A 24,587-nucleotide genomic window follows, 5' to 3' on the forward strand; every position below is an offset into this window, starting at 1 on the left:
CAGGGCCAATGGGGAGTGAAAACCACAGCAGCAGCAGCTGTGCCAGGTGAGGCTGCTGGGCAGAACAGACCAGCACATCTGAAAGGCTGGCGAAGCCTGGTCTGGTGGCATCCATCACGTGGCTGTCTGGAAGTATGGAGGGCTCCTATGCCACTCCCGTGCATTCCTGGGAACAGCCTGGGTGCTGGCATGGAAAGTATCCATGTAAATCCAATCACTGCATAAGGGAGAAACCCACAAAGGGCCTTTTTCCCAGCCGTGTCTACACAATGAGAATGACAGCTATTCATCTGCAAAAAGTATCCGCCGTGCCTGCATGGGATGGCCCCTACAGTAATACAGAAACTGTTATCAAACCAAAACACAAAAAATGAAAGCATGTGAAAACACATCAAAAGAAAGAAGATAAAATTCAAAGTGAATGGAATATTTAAAATGTTAACACTATTAAAAACAATTAAAATCTTGCTTAAGGTACAGACAGAGGTCCTGGGAGAATAGAAATGGGGCAGCCCGGTCCCTAAATGACAAGAGGTAGGTGAGAGTCAAATGTCTCTGGAGAGGGAATTCCACAAATGGTGGGTGCGGGAGGAATATAAGCAAGCATGTACCTCCCTGGTCTCCATCCACTCACAGCCAGCAGTGGGGGCATCAAAAAGAGAATTGCACCAAGCGACCACAGTGTACACAGACATTCATATGAGATTAGCTGTTCCTTTAGCTACCTAAATATCAAGCTGAATAGCACAGAGTGTTGTGAGTGAGGAAGCCAGTTGCTCTTGGCAGGCACTCTCAAGGCCAGCTGACAGGAATCCAGAGGAGGAGCAGTGGGGAGGCCTGGGAATGTGGGCCAATTCCAGGCACTGAGATGAGAAAAGCGGAGGTGCTTATCTCAGGCCCAGACTCCCCAGGTGTGCAGGCAGCCTCTGAGAAAGACCAAGATGCACAGTCAGTGGGACAGCGCTTGGAACATGGGAGTTTCTCAGAGACAGACCAGCTGGTATGCTGCAGTTTTGGGAGAGGAGGGCTGTCCAATTAGATGGTTGACAAGGAGAGAGGAGGAGTGCTCATTTCCAAAAGCCCCCTCCCAAAAGGAAGGGGCCCCAAAGATATTTATAAGGAGAATTTCTAGAAGTAAATTCGAGATTGGGGTCAATGAACCACTCTGTGCATGCTCAGCGATTCATTTTGGGCATTTGTGCTTCCAGAAAACAATTTGGTCAATAAAGAGCATTTTGCAAGAAAGGTTTGTGGCTTGAAATGTGTGAACAGAGGCCAATGATAAGGGAGGGTGACATGTTTCCCACCCCGGTTTAGACTTTTCAGTACTTTTCAGCACCTGAAAGCCAGCTGTGTGCTGTTGAACTTGTCTAAAAAAACAACTGTTCCATGCAGCAGAAACTACTCTGAAACCTCAATTTTGGGCCAAGGGTTAAACAGCTATTGTCCAATAATTTCCAAAATAGCCCTTGATAAAGCACATTACAATAAACTGCCGATGTATGGACAACTATAGTCACTGATTTAAAACAAATACCTGACTAGATTTTCTTTGGGAAAACCATAAGATACAAACACACAGGCTGTGTTTTTAGCCTGGTTATTTGGGTGGCCCTGTGACTCTTCCATTCTTTTGTTCTACAGTTGCCATCATTCCTAGCCAGAATAACTAGTAGTGACAGAGCAAGGGAATTGCAGCAAGACAGGCAAAATTGGTAGGCTAATTTTTGCTCATACAGCTTGTTTTTATTTTGGGGACTGTCCTATGAAAGAGTGCTTCCACCATAACAAATATTCTGGAAGGGGATGGAAGGCACTAGTGAACACTAGTAAATTAGTATTAAAACGGGTATTAACTTCTATCTAATCTCACACTGGAGCCTTGTTCTTCAGTGTAGAACTGCCCATGGGAAAGACAGACTGAGAAGGAAGGAAGGAAGGAAGGAAGGAAGGAAGGAAGGAAGGAAGGAAGGAAGGAGGAGAGGGAAAGAGAGAGAGAATTTCTGAACTTCAGCATGTTGAAACTTCAGATGAAATTAAGGATGATGATGAAAAATAACCCTTTTGCTCTGCCTGCTTTTCCTCACATGTGCCAACCTGTTTTTATGATCTTTATGATATAAAACAAATCCATTATCCTTCAGCATTTGGGATTTCACTTCTGATTTTCATTAAAGAATATCCTTGAGATGAGGCTTGCACTTTATCATAATAAAACAAAGATTACACATAATCACATTCTGTCATTTAAAGGAAAACAGTTCAGCAAGAAATTTCCAGTATTTCCATTTTAAGTCAATATGACATTTCCCATTCGTCCCTTGCTCAGATAATTCAGGACATAATAAAGGCTGATCCTTGGTCTCTCTCCTCCTACCTAAAAATATGCTAGACTGTCAAAAAACCAAACCAAACTGAAGTTTAACAAACTGTCTGCTACTCCTTTGTTTGTGTTCTCCTGCTCAGATATTCCCTGCAGCTCCCTCCCAAATTGCAGTGGCTGGTGCTGCAAACTTTCCCCAGACTCCTGGGGAATATAAGCGCTCCCAATTTGCATGTAGGCCGGGGAACGGATGGGAAGTCCTTCTTGTCCCCAAACACTGGGGCAGAGCTGCTACAAGGACACCTTTGCCTGGCTAGAGAAGAAAGAGAAGCCTCAGAGGAGTTTTGTGTTGTCTTCCCCGCAGTTTGTTTTGAGATGAGTTATATGCTGACTAGTTGAGCTCCAGCGAGAAGAACTGATGGCCTAGTATGCAACTGGAGGTGAAAAATGATACCTTGGTGCTGCGCCGATGACTGTTTCAGCAACAAAGAAGGCCAGGAGTCTTGGCTGCTCCTGCTTCACTGCAAAGCAGTGGGAGAGAGCAGCAATTTATGAGCAGAAGAGATGATTAAGGATTCGCCTGCCCCACACTTTTTCTGCAAGCTACATTTTCCACCAGCCTGGATTTCAAGATGCAGGGAAAGGAACAGAAAAGGAGAGGGCACATTTTCAGCTTTGTAGCTTGGCAGCAAAACAAGGGGCACTGGGAGGTTTCAACGGCCTGCCTGGTAGCAAGAACATCACGGTGAATGGAGCTAACCTCACACATTGACCAAGGAAGGAGCTGGTTTTGCAGTCCCCACAAGGCCCTGCCGAGTCCCTTCTATGCTGGCTGCACATTGATGAATGGGATGAGATGCAGGAACTTTGCTCACAGGGATTACAGGTATGGGCAGGGAGAGGCACTAAGCTTTGCACCTTTCTCTGCATGGAGGAATGTGATTGCTGCTGTTGTGATTGTACTTAAGTGTCTGGGGCTAAATGAGGGCAGCGGAGACAGCAGGGCTTTGCTGTCCCTGATTCAGGAGGGTTATATATCATATTCCACCCATGATTTCAGGGCAGTTTGTAAAAAGGAAGGCAGCACCAAAACATACAAGAGAACCTACGTCTAAAAATACAAAGCCAAACTACACATTGTGCTGCCTCTAGGCAACCCTTTGGGGCCTGAGGACACTTTTGGGAAGCTGGGAAACTGACAAAATGGCTGCCGTGAGGCCCTGCCTAGTCACACAGGACTAGCAACTTCCCAGAGAAAGGGACTGTCAGTGAGAGGCCACAGATCTGCCCTCACAAAGCACAACATACCTATTTTATGGAAGGAAGCCTGCTGATCCTTTGAGGCATGCTGTCACACACCTCTGGGGCTCACCTTTTTATTTTTTGCTTTAGTACCGAGTCCATCAGTCCATCGTCCCCCAGCAGGGAAGGAGGTTTAAAGCAAAGGAAAAGAACCCTTTGTCGGAAACAGCAGCCCTTCCCTTCCTGTAAAATGAATCTTGCCTCCAGCACAGGGGACAGCAGAGGAAGGGAATTAACATGCAGGCATTTGATCTAAGAAGAGGCACCCCTTTAAGAATTGAAAGGTGAGCACCAGCTCTTTGGATTGGGCCTGGAAATGAATGGGCAACTGTGAAATTATTTTAAGATTGGTGAGATATAGCGCATTGATAGGAAAGGCGGGGGGGGGGGGAGGTGATTTGGAACAAGGGGAATGAAAGAGAAAGAAAGGAGGAGCAAAAAAACCCCTCCCTTTTCAACAAGTAAGGAAGGGGGGGGCACGCAGAGTGCCGGCACATAGACAAAACGGCTGGATATTAACTAAGTGGCTTCCTGCTTACAAACAAGCAAGATTGACAAGCTGGGCAGAACAAAATGAGCCTATCGTAGCCCACCAGGGGCAGGGCTGCATTGGGAAGAAGGGCCGGTGTTGGGGCAGCGCGGACGGATTGTAACTCTCAGTCCCCTATTAGCCAATTAGGGGAAAGGAGGAGGGAGAAGCAGCCAGGAGCAGGGTTCAAAAGGAGGGTGGGAACATGTGCTCAGGTGAACAGAAGAATGGGAAGGAAGCCATTCCTTTCTGTTCCCTTTATTGCAATAGTTTTAAAAAGAAGTCTCTGCCTGCCTGGGATATTTTTCTCTTCCGAAGGAAAGGAAAGAGTGTTTCTTAACAGCATGTAAGCAGGGACAGGCAAAACTCTGATGCTTATATACAGGTCTATTCAGAAGTAAATCGTATTCACTCCAACAGAGCTCACCCTTGGGAAAGTCAGCACAGGAGAGGGGTTGCACACACCTTTGGGGATTATTTTTGGGTGGAGGTAAAGGGGGCAATGATCCCACTGGCTTCACCCCTTGGGAGGTGGGAAAACAGCGGTAAGGACTATCACAGCCTCCCCATATCTTCTCTCCCCATCCTGCTTTCCTTCCCCATGATGTTTTTGTGAATGGGCAGAAGGAACTACCCATTTTTTTCCTAGTCTTAACCCCCCCTCTCAAAAAGCCACTCTGCTTATTTGCTCCTTCACACTTGCACATAACTAATAGATGGGGGGCGGGTAGAAAAGGGCCATCTGCCAGCACAATCCCTTTCCAGCTCTTCCTACTTCTGCTGTGATTGCATTTGTGTGTGATACCAGCTCCTGCTTCCAGCAGGCTACAAACTGTGCTGCAGTCATTAGCATGTTCCCCAACCAGGAGAAACAGGGCCTGGAGTCCTCAGTCTCCTGGCAACCCTGCATTCCACACTCCTGGACAAACTCTCCGAGCTTAAAAATCTTCTGGGACCCCATCTTCCAGGAACGCCATATTCCAAGGACCCAGAGGAGAAATGCCAAGGGGGCAGGCAGAAAGGTCCCCAGTGCAATTATTTGGAAATAACCCTGCAAGTAGAAGCAGAATCTTTTTAACCAAGCCATGACACTTATCAAGGAGAAGTGAATAGAACTGTAAACAGCAACATGGTGGCTGATTAAATAGAACACAAAGGCAGAAAGTCATCTGTGGGGAATGACAACTCACACGGTTTTCCTCACAGAATGGTAAACAGAAATGGTAGTGAGGTTACTACAGAAACTGACAAAATCACATATGAGCTTGCTTCACTTTAAGAGCTTAGAACAAAGCGCAATCTTTATGCTAGTGTTCATGTGTATGATTTGGTCTTTAAGTCGACCATCTTTCTCTGGCTCCTAGACTATGTGAGCTTAATGCTAAAATACCTCTACTTACTCTTGAAGATGGAGCAACTGGACTAACTCACATACTGTTCTCCTTCTTCTCCTCCTCCTTCATCACCTGGGTAAAGACTTCCTCCTGTTTTGAGTATTTTGACCCCTTCTGCCCTTCCACTATCTTGCCTTGTCCTCTGAATTCTCTCCAGCACTTTCTAGTATGCTGGCTGGGACATGCTGGGAGCTGTAAGCCATTTTTTCTGTCTAGACTTAGCATAGTCAGGGGAAAAGAGGACAAGGCTGCTGCATCTTTAACAGAAGAAGGATTTTCAGGAGGTGCAGCTTGTCTTGTAGGAAACTTCCAGTGGAAGCTGGTAGCTCCAATGTCAGCATAGCCATGCTGGGGTTCAGTGGGAACCTTATAGGAACTTTATGTGGTCTTGAACCAAAGCCATGGTTCAGCACCATGGATAGCTCCTTAAAGGTTCCAATTAGAGCCCAGAATGAATATGCTGCCCCACCAGTACTGGATCAACCAACCTCCACTGGAGCTTTCTTTCCTTTCCATCTGGCCACCCTATCTTCCCTTTCTGCTAGACAACATGGTGCCCTCACACTGGCTTCAAGTTTCTGCATTTATTTCTTATCCTTACTTTCAAAACCCTCAACAGCCTAGCTCTCCTTGACATGCTCCCCTGCCTATGAACTTCACCCACTGCTGTCCGGTGATTGTTCTCCCTTCAACAATCACAACATGTTTATGCTACTGATCCATGTACCTGAAATTGCTTCTTACAGCTAAACTACATGTCAGCTGAGGATTGTTTTACTTTTTGCTCTCATGTAAAAATGCCTTAATTTGGACAGGGATAATGGTGCTCCAGGAAGGGAAGATTCAATCTTTCCGTGTCAATTTTTTTTCCTGAAATACCCCCTGCCAGAAGGAGAAGGGTTTTTTAAAAAACCTTTATTCAGTCCAGTGAAGATTGCACTTTTTTTAAATCTGAATTCTGGAAGAAAATGGGTGGGATGAAGTTTCAGCCCTGCCCTCCCGGAACATCATTGCTGTATGCACTTATAGGGAAGAAATACAACCTTTTGCTATGTACCACAGAATTAGGCTAAGATGTAGTTTGCCCCCAGAATGCTTCTGTGATATCACCCCTTATAGTTCCTCTAAATTCCTACCTCAAAACTTAGCTTTTTTAGTGACCCTTTGGTAGAATGCCCAAATGAACCCTTCCATAACTATGGTTAAGTACATGTAACTATAATAATCACATAGTCCTGCCTCCATTTTCTCTCCTATTTCTGTTCAGGAAAATACAGTGGAACCTTGGCTCATGAATGCCTCAGTTCATGACCAAATCGGGTCGCGAACAGAAATTTCTGAAAAATTTTGCCTCAGGTCGCAAACTTGGCATCAGGTGATGATTGTGATTGCACCCGTCTCTCCCCCACTGCCCAAGCGTGCCCACGATTGCACCTGCCTCCCCCCTGAGTGCACCCACTTCAAATTTTTGTGATTAAAAAAAATAGTTACAGAATGGATTCACCTTATTTACATTGAACCTTATGGGGAAATTTGTCTTGGCTCACGACCAATTTGGGTCACAATCAGAATCCTGGAATGGATTAAGTTCATGAGCCAAGGTACCACTATACAAAGGAAAGGGGAAAAAAAAGTCCTACAATTCCCAGCATTCCCATCCAGCTTCTAAATATGCATTGGAGTGTGCCCTAAAGCACTTAGGATATAGCCCTATTCTACCACTTTTGTTAAGCACCATATAAACAGATGGCACAAAAGAAAGGAAGGAAGGAAGGAGGAAGGGGGAAAACATAAAATTAGTATTTGGAGATTCAAGGCAAATTTAGCACACGTCTGGTTCAAGATATGTTGCCATTTTTGATGGAACAGCAAATGACACCTTCCCCAGTTAAGTCAAGGTGCACAGTATGCAGGTCCAACCAACTTATTTTGCTTCCTGAGACAGAAAAATCCTGTAAACACCTCCTTTGTCCCTCAGCAAGTTATTACTGTTATTAATATAATGGCTAACATTTTTTGATACTCAAAAATCAGCTCTGAGGCAGCTGCTCCACTCAGTTAATAATGGTAGTTAATTGTTCTTGCTTAGGTGAGACATTTGAGGAATTCAGAGGGAAATGTAAGTAACTCCTCAGCTGTGAAGGCTAATCACCAAGTTTCCCATTCTTTCAATGGGAAGAGTGCTTTTTCTTTCAGGGAAAGGAACCACACATCCTTAGGTGTCCACTGATTTTCAAGATGCATTTGAAAATTGCATCTGAGAAATCCCAACAAAAGTAAAAAGAGTTTTAAGAAAATTAACTTTTTCATCAATATGTAGAGGCCTAAAAAGTATTCAAACTATTGCATTATTTTTAATTACAATTCCTTGTTAGGTAAGACCTCACAATCCTGGAATACTTATTCTAAATATTGTCACTCTAAAATTTGTTCTGATCCTCTTTTGGGAAAACTTGAAACAGCACACCAGAGATCATTTTCCATTTCTTTCTGCCAAATTTAATGGAGGAATGTAATAAACAAGAAATGGAATCTCTTCCGATATGACATCTCTCTTGAGAAGTAAAATACATTTGACACAAACCTCGAGAGCCTTTTCAAAAAAACTTGAGGTAAGTTTTAGAAGCCCCCTGCGCTTCTCCAGAAAGCAAATGAGTGAGTCCCAAGCATCGCCCAGGGTTTCTGCCATGGCATCGTACACCAGTCCTTGATCTGTGTTTTCTGCTGCAGTTTTGTCTGCTTCACGCAACAGGTCCCACACTTGGCCTTCCAAAGGCTGGAAAAAAGAGAAATGTGTACCAGTCAGAACTGTATTCTTGACACACCTTAGACAACAACTATGGCATTTTTTGGTTTATGGGGAACATTTTTACCCTGTTCTTCGACTGCTTTCAAAGCGGAATATTATGCTATTGACCACAGAGTCCTCAGTTTCCTCAGAAGCAAAGGCATATCGCTTTCAGTGAGACCTGCTCCCAGGCAAGTGAAAATAGGAATCCACACTCTGCCTGCCTGGCTTTATTTTTATACTGCCCTGTGGCCATGGTTCTCTAGGCGGTTAAGACTTGGCACTGCAATTTGAAACTGCGTGAATTAAAAACGCAATAAACTTTATTTAATATGTTTTATCCTGCCATTCAATACATTCATTTACAAGTAGATTACAAATTAAAACACATGCAGATTTAAGACACAGAAAACAAAGCAATGCTAAGCAACAGCTAACAGATAAAACCTTGCAACATGCAGTAGAAAGAGGCCTGAGCAAATAAACCTGTTTTCTCCTGGTGCAAAACAGAGCAAGTGTAGAACCAAGGACAAGCTGGATATTATTATTAGAAAAGGTCTCTCAAGATGACTTCAAAGAATAATTAGGCTGATATGGAAGCTATTTCCCTTAATCACTTACACATCTGGGACACAATTCTACACAATGTCATTGTGACTATAGGAGTTCCATTGAAGTCAGTGAGACTATTAGACTTGGGTCACATTTCACTGCTTTGCCTGGCACTTAATTGTGGTTGCTTTCCTTGCTTGTTGCTCTGCAGTATGAGCAAGCGCCCCAGTTTTATTTGTTTATTTTAAAGACGACAACCCAATCACTCAGGTTTATCATATAACAGAAAACATGCACTTGATTTCTGCAGGAGTCAGCAGAGTTTGTTTTTATTCCCCTCGCTCCTCACACTGGTATCTTCCGGGTTGTTCATTATCAACTGACCCTTGTCCATAGCTTCTTGCACAACACAACACAACCCATCAACCTCCATATACACTGGATTGGAAATTAACCTGCCCATCAGTCCATTTAGATGGCAAGAATGAAATGAAAACTCGCCTCTTCTCCTTCAAGAGCCACATAGAGAAGGGAATTTTGTTGGGTCATATATGACAAGTCACACCTTCCATCCTTTGGAGAGGAGCCTGCATCTCAGTGGCCATGAACATGCTTCTCATAGAGGCAGTTCCCAGTTTGGTCTCCAGAAACTCCCATTGAAATGTTCGGAGAGGGTTGCCTGGGAACAACCTTGGCCTCACACCTTGGTGAATCAATTCCTGTCAAAGTAGCTCAGCCTTGCCCAACCTGGTATCTTCTAGGTGTGTTGTTCTGCAGCTCCCTTAATTACCAGCCACCCAGAAATCATGGGAACTGCAATCGGACACACCTGGAAGTCACCAGCTGGGCCAAGGCTGCAATAGCCAATCCTGGCCTAGCTTGGACCTCAGGTGGCCGCTTGGGAATTGCCCAAAGAGAAGATTCATAGTGTAAAATGTGTGTGCACTAATGCAGATGTATGATATAGATGGCAAATTTAGAAATAATCATTGTAGCTTACATGCAGGCACAGTGTGTCTCACCCTGGTGTTTGTGACCAGGTGCCTGCACTCCAGGTGCTCACTGTTGGTGGGTAACTATTCTAAATTGGAATCAGACAGGACAGGCCTTTGAGGAGAGGCCTTTCTCAGGAAAAGAGGACACAGAGACACCCTTGGCAGGCTAAAGCAGCTCAATATTTTAGGCAGGTACACACCACGATTAGAGTTCCATCCTCCTGAGTCTTTGGCTACCCTACAACAACTTTCCCCCACCTTGCATTCTCAAGATGTGTTGGACTATACCATGCTGAGCGTGGGGTGATGGGAGTTACAGTCCAATGTAGGTTCGGGAGCCTGTCACAGATCCTGCAGCACTTGCAGGCAGAGACTATGAAAGGCATTACAGAAAGAGCAACAACTTACTCATTGCTCCAGCAGAGCTGGTATCGAAGTTGGCCTCCAAAGAGCTCTTTGATGTTGCCTTGCTTTACTATCTCCACCATAAAGAGTCACAAGTGCTGCATTTTCTGTTCGTTTTCTTCAAAGTGTCTTCTAGAGACTTGATTTATGTTTGGCTATTTTCATCTTGAGTCATTATCATGACAATGAAGCGCCAATTTTTGCTGTTGGTTTTGGTGCTATCAGTAAGAATGTATAATGAAAGAGGAACCTGTAATAGGCAAATTAAAGTCTCGGATAACTCATTCTCCTGATACAGACTGTAATAAGAACGGAAGATGGGAAGATTTGAAATTCTCCTGATAGAGGCTGAGCCAAGAGTAGGAAATAATAGAACACAAATACATCACTGCGCTAAACTCAGAATATGAATCTCTCGCTTCTCTCAAGCTGCCACCCAAGTTTCCTCTGTGTTGGTGATAGGCTGCACTTGAATAGGCTGTTAATTTGTCCTTTGCAAAAATAAAAGCTTTGAGAAACACTATTCAGAAATAATGGAACTATTATTCCTTAATTAAAAAAAGATTAATAGCTGCCATGTCAGTAAAAGAAAGAAGAAACAAAGAAAGGGACACTAACCATTAATTAGTATTTTGAAATATGAACTATGCATTGACATGAAATAGAATTCTGTTGAGCTACTACAGTGCTTTCCTCTGAACATGGTATGCATAGGCTTTGAGGGCAGATGCATGTTCTCAGATTTTCAGGTTTATCTGCACTTGCTAGAACAGTAGATGTTTAGATGCATCTCCTTCTTGATTGCTCCTTGTATAGGTGTTTGACAGCAGCTGGTGGCAAGAGGAAGAACCATTCTGAAGCATTACCTGAGGCCTATGCCAAAGGAAATCCACAGAATCTGTCATGTACCATTTGTCAAAAACCTGGCAAACCACAATACACAGCTGGTTGGCAGCACTCACTGCAGTGGGTGGTAAGCTGTGTGAAGTTTGTTTAGTGTTCATTTAGCAAACAGGTTGGCCACATGTCCTGGGATGAGGGGAAGGAAGATCTCCAGCTGTTTTGGATGTCAACTCCAGCATTGCCAATAGACAGCAGTGTTGTGAGCTGAAGTTCAAATTATCTGGTGGTCCACTTTCTGCTTACCTGTGCCCTGTTTGAAAGGCTGCTACAGAACTACTTGAAGGTTTTCTTTATTGAGAATGTGGTCCTGTTTGATGTTGATTTAAATAAAAAGGACCATAAGAACAGATGCCAGCAAGCAGTGAGTATCTGCACAGCAAACTGAGCAGGCACATAGGTCCCAGTCTTCCTCACAGGGGAAGCTATAGGATATTTCTATTGAAACTTCAATCATTATTTGTAAATGTACTTCTATTAATATCAAATCATGTTTGAAGATGTTGTGTAACAGTGGCCACCTTTGTCCTGTTTTTTTGGCAATTCATAAACGGTCACCCTATTGCCAATCTTTCTATTATATTTCTTGATGCCCTCGTTTTGGTTGTGGTGATAGAAGAATTGACAAATGTTTCAAAAAAATGCATTGCATGCTGAACACTGCAAATATCTGTCTGCAAAAGGGAAACATACTGGCTCATGGCAATCTATTATTTTTATTACTACGTTTATATTCCACCTTTCGTCCTTGGCAAGAACCTGAAGGCAGTGTGCAAGGTTCTCCTCCTTTGCATGTCATCCATAGAGCAACTACCCTATGAAGTAGGTGAAGCTGAGAGACAGTAACTAGCCCAAAAGCACCTACATGGCCAAGATGGGGCTAGAACCCAGATCTCCAGCGTTGTAGTCCAACACTCTGAGCCATGTTATACGATGAAAAGTACATTCAGAGCAATTTCATGTGTTCATGTGGAACTCTGCTGAAACCAGGAGAGCTTTCCCCCGTTTGAAGTTGTACAGGCCTATCATGATTCCTGATCCCAGAGACTTTTGAAACGATTCAGTTGGATATTTGAGATTTCGGGAGACAGGATTGCATGCATGTCTATCTTGTCTACCGAGTTACCTTTCATGTGCAGCAAGTAAACTGTCATGAAGAACTTTTGTTTCTGTGACTTGGATGTCAACTGAGCAGAAAGGTAAATGAAAATATTTTCATTTCAAAACTTCATTTCAAAACTTCCTAACCCATGCACGTTTTGTCCTGAAATTTTGCACCTTTATTATGCATGCCATTTTCATAAAAAAAATCCTTCCCTACAAAAAAGCATAATCGAGAACATTTCCCCCACAAAAAAAGTATTTTAAAAAACCCTCTTGTACAGAAATCCCTGAATCTATTTGCCCCAAATTTTGCAGGCTTCATTGACACAGAAGGGATTACTATGTCTCCAAAATTCATCCAATTTTATCAAAAGACAAAAACATGATGGACATTTGTTAATTAGCCCATAATAATCAATGGGAAGACATGAAACTTTTGATTGTCTGAAGTGAAGCGCATTCTTATTTGGACACGGGGCAAACCATGGTTAAATATGCCCAAACAAGCTAAGATATTTAACCCTACAACAAACCTTGGTGTAAAGCCAGATTGCTATTTGGGCTTGTTCACACACATTTAACCATAATTCTGGATTAGGACATCATACCAAGCTATCCTCCCTGTTTGGTGTACCTGCTTACACAAAGAAAGGCCCAGGAGTACTAGAGATTCTTGGAAATCTTTGGTTTGAGTTGCCAGTTGGCCAGCAGAGAACCTCAAAGAAAATGCAGCACAAGGATTTGTATGCCCATCCAAAACCAGATGGTGAATCCCTCTAAAAAAACAATTAACAGTGGCAGATTCCCTCTTAGAATTTCAGAAGAATTTCATTCAATTCCAGCCACATCACCAAAGTGCCTCATGCCTACTTAGGTTACAGGCATCCCTCATCGTACAGCTAAAAATTCAGATTAACCATCCTAAAAATAACTTTGCACTATTAATTGTGCGTTGACAGTGTTTGTTATCTGGTGCTGGTAAAATCAGCATTTAAGCTCACAATGTGCTCTTTCTTTCTTTCTGATGCTGCTAATTATGCTAATAAATTTGTTTCTAAGCTCCTGGCATGCTGAATCTCAATGAGCAATTTATTTTTTAATTGGAAGCTATTTGCCAATAGGTAAATGGGCACATTTGGCCATTATGCGCTTCCCTTGTTAGACAGAACAGCCTATGAATTCAATAAATATATTTCAAGTCAGCCAATTTGTTTCCAGTGCCAGCTGTTCCTCTCACCATTCATTACATTTTGTGCACAGAGCAGAGTTAGAAGTTGACATTTATGTGCTTTCAAAACAGACCTAGGTATTGATTCACACACACACACACACACAAAGGATCCGGGAGCCACGACTAGCATGTGCACAAGAGGGTTTTAAAGGCCATCTCGGTGAAAGCATAACGTGGAGAGATTGAAGCATTTGTTACCACGAACAAACCGCTCAAGGGCAGAGTCTAGACATATTTCAGAGGAGTACAAATGGAAGCGGTGCTGTGACTACTTTCACAGGCCGTTGCTTGATGGTCTGCCTCTTCACAATTTACTCCCCAGAACAACAAACACAAATAGCTATTCCACTTAAAGTCAGTTTTGCCAGAGAGGGGAGGGGTGGTGGTGGACTGTAACGGCACTAGGCAATACCTTTCTTTGGATCAATTAGCTTGTTTAAAAAATGTTGATAATGATCCTCTTGCTTCATTGCATCTAAGGAGTTCCTTTTATCCCAGGGAATGCCCTACGCATGTAACAGGGCACATGGGGACATGTGCAGAAGAGTTTGCCTTAGCAAGAAGGCTGCAAAGATCTTGTACGCCCAAGACTCATTGCAATCTTTGAAAGAGTGGCTTTTGTCCGTCTGTGCAACTCTTCAGGGCATTTTTAAAAAATGCAGCTATAATGTGAAAGATTTGGAAACGTCCATAAGTACTTTAGTTTCTTTAGGAGAAGCGGCCATTAGAGCCGCTAAACTATTTACGGAACAACTATCCTAGCATAACATTCTCTCGACTCAGCTCGTTCCTTACAAAAGGCAGTGAGAATGTTAGAACTGCCAGTTGTTTTAATCTGAGCGAGGATTTCTTCTAGCACAGGGGTGAACGAACAATGGAAGAGATGGGGTTACAAGGAGAAGGCATCCGAGGTATTTTTGGTACCCGTGGACTGGTGAGACATGCATTTTTTTACTGTGTGTCTGAAAGACAGTGTGCCGTGCAGCCCAAGTGCAGGAGGGGGTGCTAATGAGACTCAGCCCAGAAGTCCACTGGGTGCCTGGGGGCCCTTCACTGCCCCGCTTGCCACGCAACGAGTGGCCACCATGAGTGAATTTCCCTGCGGGGCCTCTGTGGTGGCGGCCACTGCCATTTTCAGTATGTTGGGCCAGGTGGGGCACTCCGTAGCTTCTAGTTACATGTGGACATGGAAAGGGTGGGTTGTTGGGCTGTTGACAAGCCACTCAGAAACCATGCTTGCTTTAAGGTTGCGGGTGGCTTGTCCATCCCCCAGCAAGCCGTTTTTGCATGGTTCATACATAGCAACGAACTTTCCAAAACAGCAGTGGCCCCATAACTAGAAGCCTCACAGGGAATTCACCCAGTTTTTTGCAGAGGAACCAGGTTGGGGAGCCACAGTCTAATCTGGAGAGGAAGAAGACTCAGGTAAGCTGACTTGGATTCCTTTCAGGGAGGAAAAAAATGGGATATACACTGATGATGATGACGACGACGAGGATACCTACTATGGCCAAATTACGGTTGAAAGGGGGATTCCCAATTCAGGGGTCAGGAACTCCAGAATGACACAAACTTTGGGCATTGGGGAGGAAGTCCAAAGGGGCACCTGCTGTGTTCTCCATTCCAGGAAATGGCCGCCTTTCCCTGCACGCCGGCAGTGCTCTGGATGACATAAGCTCCAATCTATTTGGCCAGAAGCCACAGAGCAGCAGGCACAGCAGCGACAGCCACAAAACGGCTTGCAATGTCTTGAACATAAAGAACGGGTCTCTCCCAGGGCAGCTGGGACACAGTGGTCCCCTGTGTCACTGGGCCAGGCCTGCAGAGAGTCTGGTATGCACTGGGGGCAAGAAGGGACTGCCTCAGGCCAGTGCCACACAGAGCCAAATGTCAGCATAGCCTGCCCAAATCCCCCAGCTTCCACAGTGTGTGGCGACTAAGTGAATGGCCCCTTCTTCCCACCTGTAAAAAATAAACCCAAACCTCTCCCTACAGCTCAGTTCAAGGGGGAGACCTTTCACTTTCCATTCTAGGCATCCACAAAGGATCAGCTCTGTGTTCTTGCTTTCCCTCGCTCTCCGAACCCCCTCCCCATTAGGTTTTCCATACACGCTGTGCTGGAAAACATTGCGCTGGTCTAGCACACATGTGTCCGTGATTACTGATAAGTGCCTGAACCCTGCAGTTACTTAAAATATCTTTACAGTACACAAGGGCACCTGGGTCACATGGTACAGTGATAACTTAAGCTCCCTCACAAGGTCACTTGGAAGTTATGCTAACAGATCATTTCCCAAGTTAGCTCTATGAAGCTGCAGGCCATTTTGTGATGGCGTAAAACGCAAGCCTAAGCAAATTAATAAAAATACTGGCTGACCAGTATATCACTTTTAAAGAGCCTTCAAACTATCAGAACACCAGGACTGGTATAAACAGGAGGATACGTATCAACCTCTAGTTCAGCCTCCACATCCAAAGGTTCTAGACTTCAACTTCCATCAACTCCGGTTTCCATGGCCAATAGTCAGGGATGTTGGGAACTGTAGTCTGAAACAGCTGGAGAGTACATGTTTGAGAAAGGTTCTTCTAGGTGAAGAATGCTAACCGAAGTCACAGCTAAAGACACTCTATTAGTGCTGCATGTTACTTAGTCAGCATCTCTATATACCAGATTCTACAAAAAGCACAGCTGTTCAACAACTGTTCTTATAAAGAATGGCTTATATTTATATTTGGAAGACAATTAATCAATTAAATTTAGCCCATCTGACAAAGTGCCACATTTATTAACTGCAACAACAAAGTAAAAAACTGCACAAAATGCCAAATTTACATGCGACTACAGCCAAACCTCAACTTTTCACAGGTTTAACTTTTATGGATTGGATCTTTCTCAAATTTGCCATCAATAATTAAATGGGGATTCTTTTGGAGTTTTGCAGCCTACTGCAGAAGATAACAGACAACATGTGTACATATAAATAATGTAGGCTAACACACACACACACACACACACACACACACACACACACACACAGAGGGAGAAGCAATCTAGTACTGTACATGCATGGAAAAAGGTATTAAGAGTTAAGGGCTGTGAGTAGAGATATTTGTGGTTTTTCAACTATCATGGGGGCCCTGCACCCCTAACTTCTGCAAATGTAATTTCATTACTGTACATTATATCAAAAGACATTGAAATGTATCCTCGTAATAGCATATCACAACTGAGTTACAAGAGCAGGAAGTAGGACTACTTTCTTACTAAACCAAACTGTACATTTTTTCCACCCCCCCATTTTGGGTGAGGTTACTTCCAGCAACACCAAGATTTCTCAAAAATAAAATCCATCCTCAGGTAGCCCAGGAGCATGCGATATGCTGCTGCTGTAATAGGAAGGACTTGAAAATAATCAAGAGTAAATTTCTGCAGGCAACATTGGAGACAACAGCTGGTGCTTTTGCTTTGTTTCTTAGCACTGGACTTGTTGAAACAGTGTTCCTGAAAGTTATCAATTAATAGTTCAAACCCTATTCTCTGAGGAATACCTAATAGCTAGAGTACAGCTGGCTCTGAAAAAATAGTACACTTTTCTTTTAAGTCTTGGTAATATAGTAATTTCACTCTACAGTGTGGACACTCACTCTCTCTTTAACATATAGTTATAGAATAAGAAAACTCTGGTTAAAATGACAATGGAAAGTCCATGGCATGGTTTTGCTATATTTTGTTAAACTTTGCCTCATGGCTTAGAGCAGTTGGCAAGCTGATGCCCTCCAGTTTGTGCTGGATGACAACACCCACAACTCCTGTCTATGACTATGCTGGCTGAAGCTGATAGGAATTGTAGTCCGAAACATTTGGAGGGTACAGGATTGTAAGCCTTGGTTTGTAAGGACCAAAACTGATATTGTTCTGAAACGGCACTGAGATTTTAAGCGTTAGGAAATTATGAATTCAGGTACGACATTCTGGTTTGCAGCACCAGCAGCCTTAGTGCCTGCTAGCTGTTGTCAGAGAAATGTATTGTTTACAGAAGCGGTTTAGCCTTCTGAGCAATGTAACTTTGTGATTTTGGAAGAGGTGCTCACAGAAGATCATGGTGCCTGTCTGAGCAGTTTGGTGCCTCTTTTGCCTTTCCGGGTGAAGTGGGAGGAGAAAGGGGGCAGACTCTTGCTTGGGAGAGGGGGTTCTTCCTCCTCCTCTTCTAAGCTAACCAGCCGACAATGAACCAAGATATCCTGCATGAATGTCTCTCCTTCATGCAAGTCACATACGGATTGCTTGCAAGAGAGTAAACTTTTTACCTTTTGTTAAAAAAGCATCTCAGTGTGGGTCAACAACCGTATCAACAACCTCTTCACTAAATCTGCTTTTTGATGCTTACGTCTTCTGATCCTGCTTAGGGCAGGTTCCCAACACTGCTGTCACTTCCAGGAGTAAAACATTCCCATTCCTATCAGTTCCCAAGTGCTCATGGTCCCTCGGGAACAACCAGCCAGGCATCCACAGGGGTCTCTTGTGCTGAGTCTCTTTGCGACCTCCTTGCATGCTGCAGGAAGTACAGTCAGGTAAGGGGTTTTGCTTAGCATTAAGCGTGCATCCTGGTTGTTAAATTAGTTACTACATCTGCACCCATTTGTGAGCATCTCACCCCTTGTTTATCCCCAAAGCACGCTCGCTGTCTGGGTGTTGATAAAAACAGGATAAATGATTCAGGGAAAAGTACAGAACAGGAAAAAGGTTGGTCTGTTCCAGAGCACAAAAATGGAAATGGTTGGAAATTTTGTGGCAGATGATGAATAAACAGCAGGTACACTCTAACTGGTGCAGCTGCCTTCCTGGTTCTTTTGAAGACCTGCCATCTCTGTGGAGAAACTCTCCTAGTGCCTGGGTCTCTTAGCACTGCTACCAAGGGAAGAAGACCCCAGAGTTGCTTTCTGAGTCCTTCCCCCCTTGTCTGGGGGAAGAATCTGGAAGTATCTCTTGTTTTTGTCTGGTAATCACTCATCCCCAGCTTTGAGGAGGCTGCTAGAAGCATCCCCTTGCTTAGGCACCTGGACAGACGACTATCAATAGGTTTCCTTAAGTGGAAATGCTTGCCCTTCACCAGAGCATCTTCACTGAAGTGTCAGCATCCAGGTGAGCTGGCCTTGAGTCTATGCAGAATTGTGCAACTGATTGCAAAAGGGGGGGTTTCTGTCTCTTGGACCTGGGGAAGGTGGAGTCAGCCAGTCCATTGAATGCAGCAGCCATACGTTGCATGAACTGCAGCTTCCAAACAATCTTCAGAGCCAGCAAGGCACACCACACATTGCCAAGATTTAATAGTTGCACACACACGTGAGGCTACCGTACCCTAAATCAGTTTATTGGCCCATCGCCTATCAGCATCGCCTATTCTGTGGTTTTCCTAAGTCACCAGCATTTCCCAGACCTCCAGATGTTTCAAAAAACCACTCACAGCATCCCTGGCCATGTTGGCTGGTGTTGAAGAGAGCTGCAGTCCAAAACATCTGGAGGGGACCTGGTTGAGTAAGGCTGTTTAGAGCCTTCCATATGAGGATATCAATGCTGAATTTTAAAACAGGACTGCATCTGAGGCTTTTAAACAATGAAATCATCTGTATATCAAACCTATAATTTGCTTTTCTTTTGCAGGCAGGATTCTTTGGAAAAAAATGAACTTTAAGAAGCGCAGGGCTGCTTTTCAGCAGAGTGGTAGCAATTTTTTCTTGAAGTACCACTAATATTATTTTATCACTATTTTATGGTTTCAGTGATTGGGTTTATTGCATTTTATCATGATTTTATCTTGGAAACAGCTTTGGGATGAAAAGCAGTATAGAAATTCTCTGCAAGGAAAAAGTCATAATAAAAGAAGAAAAAAGGAAGGAAAAGGAAAAAAAACCTGCAGTATCTTTATTTTAGAATAGCACATGGGTGTGTGAATCCTCCCTAAATGAATTAGGAGAGGAAAGTTTGTTTGATTCCATGTGGTGGAAAAACACGTATTTAAAGTGATTTTGCATATTGAAATAATATACTGAGATGTTAATAGATGACCTATAGCCAGTACAGAAAACTGATGTTCTAGGAATGGGGACAAAGAGGCTATTCCTTGAAGCTGTGGAAATCAAGTATGCTCCTTCTTAGTTTCCTGAATCTGATTCTGCCTAAGCGTTTCACGTCAATACACCTGTTTTAAATAGAGGGAAAGTCCTATTAGTGCCTGTTATGGGGGTCTGCTACCTGAAAAATACAGATGGTGCCAAAAAAATGTATGCACATTTTAAGAAAGGAAAAAACTGGATTAAAAACTGTTGCATGATGACGCTAGCATACATTTGATTAATGCCATCTTTTGAGTGAACGCCGTACTACACATCGCTACCGTGATACAATTCAACTTGGAAAAGTAATACATAGATAACATCTCTTAAAATGTGCATACATTTTGTCCCACCCCCCATCTATCTAGCTTCTTGCATCATTTGCACACCTGCTCCACAGACCATCTTTTCCTGTCTTCCCTGCACTGAACTTCTCTCCTTGCTTCCCCCAGATGCAGCTGAAGCCTGCACTCCTGTAGCCACTTAGCAGGTGCCAATGCCACTGATTCACGGGGGCTACATCGGCACAGGCACAGATTGCATGGCACAGATGCACTTTGATCGCCATTTGCTGCAGCGCTCAACACGCTTCAAGCTTGCATTTGGTGCTAGGGGCACAACTATGGCACACGCCCACCGTGGAAGCCAAGCAAGCCTGGCTGTGGGGACGTCCTGCGTGGAGGTCTGATCTGTAGGCCACTGCATGGATGTCCTGGCTTGGTTAGTTCATTTCAGAGGGTCTCTTCTGTATGTCCCACCTGAAAGGTGATCAGGGCCCACTTCCGGTGGCAGCCTTGTTGGGCAGCTGCCATGGCCCACCCAGAGCAAGGGGGTCATACCCAGAGGCCCCCGAGGCTGCTGCTGCTCCTCTTGGCCACTGCCGCTCCTTCAGGTGCACACTTGGCAGGAATGGAGCAGCCCTTGACCATGCAGTTGCTTTGAAGCACGCTGGCTGCACTGCTAGTGACTGGTAGTGCCACCAGACCGGGAAGGTCCATGTGAGGAATGGCAGCAGCCCCTTGAGTGGGCAGCCCAGAGCGGTCACAGGGGCGTGGAGGGAAGCAGTTTGTCCTAGCTCCCCCTTTCCCAGATCTGTCACTAGCCCTACTAGTGGTGAAGCCTTATGGTGAGGGCAATGGTTCTGTCTCACCTGGGTGCAATACTGGGAATACAGGAGAGAAAGGTGAGGCCAATAGGTGAGTGATGAACCGAAGCAAAATTTTGCTGGAACATCTCTGGATAAAAGGAAGTAGGACTGTCTTTAGAGCATATTGCTTGCGAAATGAGATATGCACTTACATAGCTTAATAATAAAGGTCATTTTTCTAATGTAAAATCTCTTCATATTCTAGACAAAACTAAGTTATAATGGAAATCTCTTTAGCTTTAATGGCACTTCAGATCAGCTCTGTAATTAATAGGTGGGAGTAGCCTTGAGCACCAAGATTAACAGATACTGTAAAAGTCTACTATACTGAGAGCACTAATATTCCTTTTCTTTTTAAAAAAGCCAACAACTCTCAATTCCAAGAAGAAATGTGATATTTTTCTGTTTTCAAAAAAAGGTCTGCCCTGCCACTAGCAATTGGTTCCTCTTGAATTGTCTGCATACAAATTATTGTTTTGCAATTTAGGTTCTGCAAGTGGAGTAAATAAAGTAATTAAGAGTGATCACATATGGACAAATTACTGATGAAGTGTGCCTCTTAAGAACAAAAGCCCACTCCATATCAGGGATCGATCTCCCAAGTTCAAGGTTCTCTGTTCTAGATTAATGAATCTTAGAACCCCCTTTGAGGGTTGACCCAGAGCTGAAGTGCAGCAACGGCTTTTCCGGAATGCCCCAGTGATGACTGGTATTCATCTACCTGATGTTGGAAGTCACGGATTTTGTCTTCATGCCCCTGTAGAGTATTCCTACAGATAATATGGCATGGCTATCACCTCTCTCTGCTACTAAGAGAAAGAAGCAGCATTGTGAAATGTGAGACAAAACCTTGGGTCAAATCCAGATGAAGTGATCCACTCTTGAGTCTCATGGAAATCGAGAGCAAGAGGGAGGGTTGGGGGAAGTGAACCAGTCAGTGTGGTCAAGTGTCCTCTTTTACAGAAGGCAGCCCTCTATTTGAAGTCCTTCAAGGATGAGCCTTTAGTTGAAGGATGGTCCTCCCCAATTCCTATTTAAAGATGGGGAACCCTGAGAGAGAACCAATGCACCTCAAGAAGGAGCACCCTTACTACAGACTGCAGAAAGCACACAGCTCCCCGTCTTACACTTCAAAGTGGCATGAACCACCTTTCTATTCTGATGGCAGTCATTATTTCTAAATGTGCATCAATATATCTAAATAGCGAGTGCAGATTTGAGGCTAGTGGCCGTCTTCTTTTGGGCTTGACACAGTTCCTCTTTTTACAGCTCCACACTGGCCAGGGTGGAAGAAGCAGCATTGCCGAACTTTTCAGCCCAGTGGATGTGTGTGCATGTGAAAGCAACAGAGGGAAGATTCTTTACATCTGCACCACGCTGGAATACTCATAGCTGGGGGGAGGGGGGAGAGACAACGACAAGGGGGCTTGGGAACCAGGAGGTCCAAAGCTGGCTCCAGGGCACCCCACCCCAGTACTCCCCGTTTCAGAGCTGACTGCTCTCAGGAACACCATCAGAGGTAGAGCTTTCTGTGGGCATCAATGCAGCCTTCAAGGTAGATACAGCCTCCCTAGCTGAGGCTCTCTTCCTAGGCAGAAAGGGACCTCCAGCCTATCCAAATCCCTTCCAAATGTCCAAACATGGAGTTAGGATTGCTCTGTCACTGAAGATCCCTCGATGGGACTAAGTAACTTAATAGCAGTGAAACATAACTAATTCTGTCATGAGTCAACCTTCTGCCAACAACAAACAGGGTTTCCGATAGTAATGCTAGTTCAAAAATAGGAATGAATAGTGGGGAAATTGCAAAATATGATCTTTCTGACTTTATTTTTATACATAAAAGACATGGTGCTCAATCCAGCCAAAGTTAAGTACATTCTGGTCCTATTAATTTCAAGAGATGCATCAGATCCCCCAGACTGCTGCTTTCAAGTGGGAATTAAAGATGCATCCAACGGGCCTTCCCAGATTAGTTCCCAGATTAGTCTGAGTACCATGATATTTTCTGCAGCATGGGAAATAGATTCATTCTCAGCAAGTGTCTACAGCCTTGGAGGAGGAGCTCTACAACATCCCGTGGCCCACGAAATGCTCTCCCGGGGACCGTACAGTCACTTTCTAAAACACATTAAACACCTTTGCCTTGGGAATTCTGCAACTGGAGTGGGGCGGGGGGGGGGGGGATATCACTGAGAAGGATTCTCTCTTGACATCAGGCTCAAGAGTGGCTGAATTTCCATAGATCAGTCTTCCATGTGAAAGGGGCTTCCCATTCAAGTCCAGTTTAAAGATAAAGGACCATCACAATGGGGAACTTGAAGAGCCCTCAAAGTGCTTCATCTCCAGTGAGCACCTGGAGAGCAGGCTGCGGTGGCACACAGGTCACAAGCCCTTCCCTGCTGTGGTGTGATGGACAGTAATTCTATGTTGATTATAGTCATCATTTCTAAATTGGCTTCAGTGCAGATTTCATGTACGCCTTAATTTAGTGGCCACCCTAACTTGGCTCAAAGCTAAGTTAGGGCTAAAGCCAGCTCCATAAGCTTATCTAGGTGGGATGGGCATGAGAGCGCCAAGATCTCAGTATTTATGGTCATTCCCTGGAGAAGATGCTGCCCAGTGTAAATAGGGCCAAGTCCTTTAAAGAATCAAAGATCAGATCAGCAATGTTAATTGTGTGAAAATGACTCTCATCTATCACCAATGTGAGGTGCCCTCATTGGCTTTCTCCTGATAATGTGGAGGCTGCTGAGTGAGTTCTGAACTCATTGCAGATTTTGGGCAAACTAGCAAAGCAACTCCAAGTAGGTAGCAGGTCACCCTTTGCTAGGAAGACAGCAGCTGGTGCACCAAAGAAGGTCAACTCAAGGTGTTCCTGGCCAAGGGACCACCTGCGACACCAGCAGCAAGGCCAGCATCTTCATCCAGCGGAAGCCTCAGAGATGGATGGCACTTCACTTCAGATCTCCTGATGGCCTCTTCCCCATGCCAGTAATTACAATCGCCATCAGGCTAGTATTACTCATTCCGCTGTCCTCCATTCCATCAGTTTTATCTTCAGTACTACTATCAGTCATTAGCAACACTACTTGCAAATATTATTTAGCCCTCATATTCAAAGGAAAGGCACCAGGATGCTCTGGAAGAAGGAGCTGCATCACTGCAGAATAAACCCCATGCTTAGAAACAGGAAGCTTATCTTCCAAGCAGTTCCCAACACTGAGAGATGGGACTTTTCTCTCAAAGAATGCTAATTATGTTTTCCATAGTCCATTTCACAACTGGTCAGTGATGTTCTTGGCAAAAGCATGTGCTTTTCAGCCATCCCAGAAGGCAAGGAAGGGGGGGAGATTATTGTAAACAGAAGCTGCTGAGAGACATGAAAATTAAAGCAAAGGGCCTTGTTTGGTAGCGCTTAGTGGCCTGGGCAGTTACTGCTTTACTCAGTCTAAACAAAAATATTCAAAAGCAGCAGTGGCGTGATGGCTTCCTGTGTGTTCCAGTGGGCAAGATGGCTGAAGCAGCGTGTCTGCACTGGACAAGTGTGGGGGGAGGATCAGGGCTCTGGGAGCAGAGTTTTAGAGGTACTGCAGGGACTGACAGGACTCCTACAGAGAGGGGCCAGGTATCAGGGAGGATGGGAGGCAGGAGGAGGCTGGGGACTTCAAGGAAAGGAAGCGGTGGGAAGGAGTTGAGGTGCATGTACACCAATGCTAGGAGCATGGGTAATAAGCAGGAAGAGCTTGAAGCTCTCCTGGGAATAGGAGGGTATGACCTGGTGGGAATCACAGAAACTTGGT

The 24,587-nt window shown here is 44.3% G+C and overlaps 1 protein-coding gene across 11 annotated transcripts in view; it reads right to left on the reverse strand.

Annotated features, from left to right (window-relative positions):
- CCDC141 (coiled-coil domain containing 141) overlaps positions 1–24,587 on the reverse strand; it is a 125,828-nt gene that overhangs the window by 94,112 nt on the left and 7,129 nt on the right. For all 11 annotated transcript variants that reach the window (XR_006414411.1, XR_006414412.1, XM_044426939.1 and 8 more), the window contains exon 3: positions 8,133–8,324. Coding sequence is in view for 9 of the 11 variants with exons in the window: in XM_044426939.1 (XP_044282874.1) it covers positions 8,133–8,324 (192 nt within the window). In the remaining 2 variants the exon portion in view is untranslated. The remainder of the gene's footprint in view (positions 1–8,132; positions 8,325–24,587) is intronic.

Source organism: Varanus komodoensis, unplaced genomic scaffold, assembly GCF_004798865.1.
Source record: "Varanus komodoensis strain SLA01 unplaced genomic scaffold, ASM479886v1 scaffold18_1, whole genome shotgun sequence".
NCBI lineage: Eukaryota > Metazoa > Chordata > Lepidosauria > Squamata > Varanidae > Varanus > Varanus komodoensis.